Source organism: Haplochromis burtoni, unplaced genomic scaffold (genome assembly GCF_018398535.1).
Source record: "Haplochromis burtoni strain Fernald_Lab_line unplaced genomic scaffold, NCSU_Asbu1 Contig_203, whole genome shotgun sequence".
NCBI classification, from domain to species: domain Eukaryota; kingdom Metazoa; phylum Chordata; class Actinopteri; order Cichliformes; family Cichlidae; genus Haplochromis; species Haplochromis burtoni.
The window spans coordinates 158,649-167,512 of record NW_024582564.1 but is presented as its reverse complement, the minus strand read 5'-3'; the positions used below and the strand labels follow the sequence as shown (position 1 = coordinate 167,512).

Sequence of the window (8,864 nt, the reverse complement as noted above, 5' to 3'; positions counted from 1 at the left end):
TCTCCTTTTATGGAAATGTTTTTGTATTCTGAACATGCCACTCCTACTTCCTTGAAAGCTCATTTGAAGTATAAATAAAGGATGCTCTGAAAGCCCTGGGCGGTTTCCCTGTGTCACATCTGTTGTGCACACTTGGTGCAGAGCAGATCGGACCGTGACCGCCCATGCACATGTAAAAAATAGATATCTGAGTTGTGAGTTTCTTTATCTTCTAAACAATTTTCTCCTCACAGAGACATTATTTAGGAATGCATGGCTCGAGTTTCCTCACCTCTGTCTTCTCATTTGGAGTCATTTGGAGTGTCATGCAGAACATAGTAAAATGTTCTGAAGTGTCGATTAACGTCTAGAAATTGACCAACTGATTAACTCATGTGTCACATAATTACCCATTTGGAAGCAGCCACGCCAGCACTTAGCTTTACTGGTATCACCATAAATGCATCCCATATGGAAAACATATATATAAATCTCGTAAAGTTTGTATCTGTCTTGTGTGAAACTGTGAAAACTGTGAAAAGCATACAAGAGTGAACACAGATGTAAGATCCCTTGAAAAATTATATAAATGAAACTTGCATGTTTTGGATACTTACTAAAACAATATATGAAAGTAATGAGAAAGTGGCCACTTTCATGAGTAAATCATATAAGCCTTATATGATTCACTATATGAAGTAGGCCACATCTTATGCAAGTCTTTAATAAGTTTTTACTATTTCTTTTCCATATGGGATATCTTGCTGGATGCTGGATAAAGGGGTCTTTAGTCATGCGAAAGTGGATATTTCCCTTTACTGTAGTGTGTCAAAGAGCTCTGTTTACACTTACACTTTTTCCTAGGAAAAAGTCTCATGTTATGCTTCTCATCAGACTCCTGATGACGCGGTGATCCTGGCAGATGTTCCTGTTTTAGTGGGAAGTAGATACAGTGACTGACTCCCCACCAATCAGGAAACAAGTGGAGGTTCCTACACAAAGATCCTTTCTTACTGAACCACAGCTCTCACACTTCCTGTGAGTGTGCGAGTTGTTGTGATGTACTCCTACTCCTCACTTGTCTCTCCTCCTGATGCATTTCCTTTCACTTTTTCTCACTTTTCTCACCCATAAACAGTCCAAATAAGACCAAACAGGCCCTCATGTCAGGTATCTGTTGTGCATCAGGTGTCTCGCTAACCTCGACTCCTTCCAACACCACTGTCTTTTTGCATGTGCTCAGTGTAATACAACAGCAAAAGCCAACATCGTGCTGCTGGTCAACGGCTCCTGGAGTGTTGGGCGCATGAGCGTGTTTGACATCAACCCTGACAGAGTCCAGATTGGTAAAGCTTTCACAGCTGTTACTATAACAACAAGACTCACATGGAGGGATGTTTGGAGATGGAGACATGGACAGCTGCTGATTTGGTCACAGCCATCTCTCAGTCCTATAGTTTCCAAATACAATGGTGTGAAAAGTGTTTGCTCCCTTCCTGATTTCCTATTCTCTCTCTCTCTCTCTATATATATATATATATATATATATATATATATATATATATATACACAGTATATATGTATAGATATACACACAGTATATATGTATGTGTGTGTGTGTGTGGCAGTGGTTTTTATCTTGAAGCTCTGCCATGCAGGCCATTTTATGGCCATGTTATGGTGGAGTCATGAACACTGACTTTCACTAAGTGAGGCCTGTAGTTGTAATGAATGTGAGCTCTTGTACTATCTTCATAAGGACCACGGCAGCCCTGCAAGATCACATGGCCGTGTCAAAAACTTAAAGCGTGAGAGCTGCAGTTCAGTAAGAAAGGATCTTTGTGTAGAAACCTCCACTTGTTCCCTTATTGGTGGGAATTCAGTCACTGTGTCTGATTCCCATTACAATTGGAATTTGTGCCAAGGATCAGTGAATCATCCAAGTTTTGATGGTAAAACATTAGTGCTTTTCCTAGGAAAAACAGTTTTTTGTGACAACTGGCCAGTTTCTGTGAAAACATTTCACCTCTTATTCAAGAGTCTTCTCCAGTTCTGTCTGTTGTTCAAATTTCCTTCTTTTTCAGGATAAAGTGTTTGTTTTTGCACTGGGCAAACACTTTTTCACACCATTGTATTCCTTATTTATTTATTCTGATCAGTAATTGAGAGTCAGATCATTTGTATTTCTCATTTAAAAAGCAGATCAAAGTGCTACACAGCCATCAGCTGAGACTCAACAAGCTGCTTCAATGCAACTTTTTCCAGTTCTGACAGATATTCTGGCTTAAGATATCTGCTGATACCGAGTACTGATCTCATATCAGTGTTAAATTAATAAGAGTGCGATTAATTCCTTAATGTGTGTGACAACATCAGGCTTGATTTAAACCTTGCTTTAAGGTTACATCCAATAATTTAAAATGATATTAGTAAGATAATAAATGACAATCAAGAATTTTTAAGCAAAAAGGAAGTTTGGAGATTGTCTTATAATTACCTAATGGGGCGATCGTGGCTCAAGAGTTGGGAGTTCGCCTTGTAATCGGAAGGTTGCCGGTTCGAGCCCCGGCTTGGACAGTCTCGGTCGTTGTGTCCTTGGGCAAGACACTTCACCCGTTGCCTACTGGTGGTGGTCAGAGGGCCCGGTGGCGCCAGTGTCCGGCAGCCTCGCCTCTGTCAGTGCGCCCCAGGGTGGCTGTGGCTACAATGTAGCTTGCCATCACCAGTGTGTGAATGTGTGTGTGAATGGGTGGATGACTGGATATGTAAAGCGCTTTGGGGTCCTTAGGGACTAGTAAAGCGCTATATAAAATACAGGCCATTTACCATTTACCATTTAAGAGTTCTGGATCAAGTGATGACTGTTTAAGTAACGGTTTAACTACTGCTAGCTTGAAGGCCTGTGGTACATAGCCAATTATTAGAGAGAGGTTGATCATATTTAAGATTGAAAGATTAATTAGTGGTAGGACTTATTACTGTAAGAAGTTATTACTGAACTTAACGCGGATCAATTGGAGAAAAAGAGTAAAAAAAATGATAATGAAAGTAGCTGTACATAATGTTATGTCTGTGAGATGGTTATGAGTAATTTTTTTTCACGTGGTTAAAATTTGCACAAGTTAATCTCAGTACAAAGGAGAGCAAATGCATCCTTTTGCCTGCTTCTCATGTCTCTCCCCAGCTAAATGCAACATTGACAACAGTGACTGGAAACTGTTGGCTGCGAAACTGGAGCTCAAAGAGCAGAAACGCTGGCTTGAGGGAGCCGAGGATCCATTAATAATTTGGTCAGAAACAAAAAACATAAACCTCGCTCAACTCAAAGCCACCAAATGACTGAACACTAGACACACCAGGTGGGCTTTCTTCTTCACCTGCTTTAACTTTGTGATCACTTACAGGTCTGGTTCCCAGAATGTAAAACCTGATGATCAGTTCTGCCAGTTTTTTCTGGAGAGGAGACGACAATCCTTCCTCCAGGTACAACTGTAGTGAACTAATTGTCCAATCATTGGTCTTGGGTTGACTCTGTTCGGATACTAGATGCCCCTGGTGATACAAAAATATATGTACAGGAGAGGTATGCTGTACTACTGTTGCTGTAAATATTTGCCTGTTTATGTGTTTCTACTCTCATTATGACCTGAATCAGAGCACAAGAAATAAAAGCCTCCCAGTGGGATTCAGGTAAACTGATCCTGGTTCAATTCTTCAGGTGATATCGGATGATGATGATGATGATGAGAAGTAGGAGGTGGGTGTGGTTACTGTCTGCAGGTATGAAGGCAAAAACTGATATTACCTGCTTTCAGTACTGAGAGAAGCTCTCTGGAGTGAATTTCATTGATACAAATGGAGCGTCTCCAGGTGTGGGGCATTTTCAGCCTCATCGTTCTCACCGCCGCCCAGAAAACCACAAACGGGTAAGCACACAGGCTGAACTACAGGACTCACCTGGACAGTTTAAACTGCTTCTTCATGAGTGTTTTTCCTCTTCTGCTCATCTGTGTATCTACAGTTTTTAAATATATTTTCCTACATTTTAGAAAATAAAAAGTCAGTTCAAAACTGCAGGAGTGGTGTTAAAAATTCATTGAATCTAAGCTGATTTTTCATTATTTTTACAAACATGTTTTATTGCCTTACAGTCATTTTTGCACAAGTTGATTAAAAGATATAGATTTAAACTAATGTAAGTACATATTTTTATAATAAATTAGTTCCAATAAAATAATAAATGTTCACAGTGGGGAAGGTTTCTGTTTCCATTCGCCCTTTCAGGTTTTCTACACCAACTTGTTATTCTTAATGATGGTTTTTTTGGGTGTAAATAAATATATTTATATATTATGGGTTTTTTCCTCAGCCCCCACCCTCAGCCCTCCTATCTGCTCCTCGCTCCCAAAGCCCTCCAACATGGAATCCCAACATCTATATCAATCACCATCCTGATCCCTTCACCGGTCACTGTATCTGCTCACATTGTTCGTGGAAACCTAACAATGGCCTCACAATCTGTTAAAGTTGAAGGGGGTAAGTATCTGCCACTAACAATTAATTTACAATTAATTAATTATAGCTCTAATCTCACTGTGAAATTCTCTTTCTAAAGGTTCAACCACACTGCTGACTTTGCCGCCTGTAAGTAAGAAATTCCTCTGTAACAAATACAAAGGTCAGTCTTTGTAAAGTCAGTCTGAGCTTTCTACAATTCAAGTCAGTTTTATTTTTTGTTTGCACTTACTGTACTTGTTTACTATGTCCCACTATGCTAATAAGTGCCTTATTTCTTTTTAAATATGACACACAATCATTAGAAAATAAACAACAACACTTTGGACTACTTTTTGAAAACAGGATATTTTACAGTTCAGCTTTAAAATCATAGCTGAAATTGTGGGTTTTGATGCCCCCTTGTGGCCCCTAAAAGCAACTTCCTGGTAAAAGTTCAGAGCCCAGAACAAAGACCAGTTTTCTGTTTTGAGAGCAGGTCGGCGAGGAGAGGCGTAACTCTGATTCTGTAGAGCACAAACAGACACCATCAGGTAAAATTCAAATGGATGTTGAGCAGATTTTGGCTAATTCTCTCATCTGGACCACAGGCGAGCTCTCAGTCCTCCACGGTTCAGATTACATCTGAGAAACTTTAAACTTTAAACTTGGAGTGTTTTCAAAACCTGCTCTTTCTGTATGCCAGATTAAATTTGTTAAGATGATAATGTGACTGTTTGTCATTTAAGTGTTGATGAATTTCCTTCCATGTTGAATTCTTGCAGATTAGTGACAGCGAGCCCAATCACTGGGAGGCCTACATACTGGAGGTCAAAGGTCACAGAGGAGAAGTCCAGGTTTTCTCCAGCTCCACAAAGCTCCACTTGGATGTCGAAGATATCGCCACCTTCATTCAAACAGACAAAGTAATGTACTTACCTGGGCAGACGGTGAAGATCAGAGTTATTTCCATTCACTCTGATGGGAAGCCCTTCATCAGCCCCGTGGACATCATCATCAGGGTAAGAATGATGTTATTGTACCAAAAGCATGGAAGAAAGAGAGGACAAGAGGGCAAGATCAGAGACTATTTTTAAAAGATCTCAGGGGAGTTTTACTTGGACAACTTCTGCGTCTGGTTAATTGGATTATGAGTTAATTCTATTACACATACTTCATATTCATATCAGCATCATTTTAATTAATGAATTTCCAGCTATGAACTTTCTTCTTTGCACTAGCATTCACTAGCATTCGTCAGCACTGGTGGCTAAATCAGTCACTTGCCTCTAAACTTGCTGGACGTTTTTCAAAGCACAAACTGAAATTCTGAAAATCGTCTGATCAGCATGTTTTTTCCTGGTCCAGGATCCGAGGGGAAACCTGCTCAGGCAGTGGCTGGCTGCAGACAGCGTCCTTGGCGTTGTGTCCAAAGAGTTTCAGCTGTCTGAAAACCCTCCTCTGGGTCAGTGGACCATCATCACTACAGTCAAAGTAAGTCCTTTAGCAGGTGAACCTCTGCAGGGTGATTAAGCTGGACAGGCCTCTGATAATTCAATCTAATCCACCTGACCACTGATTGCTTCTGCCAAAGTCAGATCTTTTGTGCAAAGACATTCATGCGGTCAGTGGCACTAATCTGTTTGACAGGAAACCTATAATTAATGCACAGTATGAAAAATGTCTCAGCTCCACATCTCCAGGTTTGCATCAAAATATAAGGCTGATTCCCTAACAAGATCTATTAAGACATTTAATAAACATATGGAATCATTTCCTTTAACTTATTCATCTTTGCTTCAAAGAGTATGTCAGTGTTGCTCGTACCTGATTTACTCGTAGTTTTGATTTATACTAACTTTCTCATCACTGGTGACCCTAACCCTTTGTTTTGGAGACAAGCAAAAGTACAAAATCTAAATATTTTTTGGTTCTTGGATATTTTTATTTGATATTTGTGCGTGATTTCTGGTCAGAGAAATCACTGCTGCGTTTTTTAAATGTATTTGATCTTGCATGATTAAAGACGAGAGTAATCGGACCTCTCTGCAGTGGATAACTCTGTAACAGGGCAGATTCCATCGGAACAATTGGATGGATAAATAGCAGCACAGGCAAGAGTCCCTTTCATATAAACAACTATCTTAAGTTTCAGTAACTCACAACTCGTGCTGTGAATGTGAAGGGGACTTCTGTGGCTGTAACATTTATACACACCAGTTAAAGTCAGACTGAGTGAAAGAATGAAGGAATAGATTTTCCTTATAAAAAGAACAAAGAGAGGTGATGTTATAAAGATCCTCTGTGTGTTGCAGGACATTTCAAGTGTGAAGTACTTCACTGTGGCTCAATATGGTATGGATGTTTTCTCTATCCAGCATTACATGTACAACTTCCTCCTTTTGAAGAATAAAAACACATATTAATTTTGTGTGTGTGAGTGTGTATTCATATCTTTGTGGGGACCAAAATAGGAAGTTTACTATACTTGTCGGGACCAACAGTCCTTATGGGGACCAAACTCCTGGTCCCCACAAGTTTGAAGGCATTTTTGAGACTCAAAATGTGGTTTTAGTAACAGGGTTACAATTGGGTTAGGGTTAGGCATTCATATTTCATTAGGGTAAGCAGCTCGGGAAAGCATTATGTCAATTAGATGTCCCCACAAGATATGAATATCCAACATGTGTGTGTGTGTCTTTTGGTTGCAGTACTGCCAAAGTTTGAGGTTTTGATCGATGCTCCGGATGTCATTTACCGTGAGGACCCTCTGGAGGGCTCCATCACAGCAAAGTGAGACTTGGCTTTGATCCAGTTTGTGTGTGAATGAAGTTGCTCCTCAGGATTATTTATGATCTTTCCATCCACAGGTACACTTACGGGAAGCCCGTTCAGGGACACCTGAATATGACGTTCATTTATCACTTTCACGGTACTGTCGAGTTTTACTATGAGGACAGAGAGGTTCGTATGTCAGTGGAATCAATGTGTAATTATTCCTTTAATATTCAGCTGTACAGTTATCATTATAGGCTCTCCCACTATCTGAACTTGTTTATTTTCTTTATTTAAACTATTAAAATAAAATTACAGACTGAAAGCATTTTTAATTACATTTTTTCTAAATATTAAGTTTTCTACACAGTGAAAAATATCTCTAAATGTAGTATAAACATACATTTATACTGTCTCGTAAACTATTAATGCAACATGCATGATATATGTAATATATCACGCTTAAGATTACTAATTACCTTCTCTTTATATTGATTAAATCATTTTTGACTGAAGAACTCCTGTCCTGATTACAACATTTGAGAATATACAGTTTATTTAAACTTAACCATCATAGAATTAACACATTAACAGTGTTCCTTTTCATCAGATTGATGGTACTGAAAGCTTCACATTTGATGCTCCTGATTATTTCCAAATGAGAAATGATTCCAAAATGATGTACTACGAGGGAAACGCTGAGGACCTAACAGTTGTGGCTCATGTGACTGAATACCTCACAGGTAATTCAGATTTTATTTATAAATGTTAACTTGAAATACCAAAAGATTGGTTGTACAGATCGGAAGTGACAATTTACAGCTTATTTCTTTACTTTTTGTTATGTTATGTATGCATGTATTTCATATATTGTTTTAAGTACTTCTAACTTCTGCGTTTCAGCATTTCCAGGTGTAGAGTTTTATTCCAGGCAGTGTCCAAGCTCATATTTTTGTGAAATTAGTGTGTATTACAATATTTACATTATTTACATACAATTAAAACATCATTTTTCTCCCCCAAATTGTGCACAGAATATCCCGTAATGATAAAGTGAAAACATTTGCTTGAAAATTCTGCAAAGTTTTTTTATTCTTTATTAAAAATAAAGACAAAAATATGACATGTACATAAGTATTCATAGCCTTTGCTTAATACTTTGTTGAAGTGCATTGAGTCTTTTTGGCTATGGTGCCACATGCTTGGCTCACCTATTTCTGGGCAGTTTCTCCCATTCTTCTTTACAGAACCTCACAAGCACCATTAGTTTGGATGGGGGGAGTCGGTGTGCTCATTCGGACCTTCAATACTTTTTTTCTGTACCCTACCCCAGATTGTGCTTCTTTACAATTTTAGAGGTCTACAGACAATCTCTAGGACTTCGTGGCTTGGTTGGCCTGACATGCACACACAGCTATGTGATGCATAGTGTTAATGGGACCATTGCACGTTTTGAATATCACGACATACGATAAATTTGCCAGAATTTTAAGCAAACTTCTTTCGCTTTGTCATTATGTGGTGTTGTGTGTACCTCATAATGACAAGGTGAAAAATGAATTTAATCTATTTTATGATAATAAGGCTATAACATGACAAAATGGGAAACAAGTGAA

The 8,864-nt window shown here is 38.8% G+C and overlaps 1 protein-coding gene across 2 annotated transcripts in view; it reads left to right on the top strand.

The window, feature by feature from the left end:
* The first annotated feature begins 2,834 nt into the window (after positions 1-2,834).
* The window catches only part of LOC102308325 (CD109 antigen), a 53,399-nt gene continuing 47,369 nt past the window's right edge, over positions 2,835-8,864 (top strand). For both annotated transcript variants that reach the window (XM_042226259.1, XM_005936241.3), the window contains exons 1-9: positions 2,835-3,905; positions 4,349-4,515; positions 4,595-4,623; positions 5,259-5,495; positions 5,842-5,967; positions 6,789-6,828; positions 7,185-7,266; positions 7,344-7,437; positions 7,859-7,991. In XM_042226259.1, the coding sequence (XP_042082193.1) occupies positions 3,835-3,905; positions 4,349-4,515; positions 4,595-4,623; positions 5,259-5,495; positions 5,842-5,967; positions 6,789-6,828; positions 7,185-7,266; positions 7,344-7,437; positions 7,859-7,991 (979 nt within the window). In that variant the 5' untranslated portion in view covers positions 2,835-3,834. The remainder of the gene's footprint in view (positions 3,906-4,348; positions 4,516-4,594; positions 4,624-5,258; positions 5,496-5,841; positions 5,968-6,788; positions 6,829-7,184; positions 7,267-7,343; positions 7,438-7,858; positions 7,992-8,864) is intronic.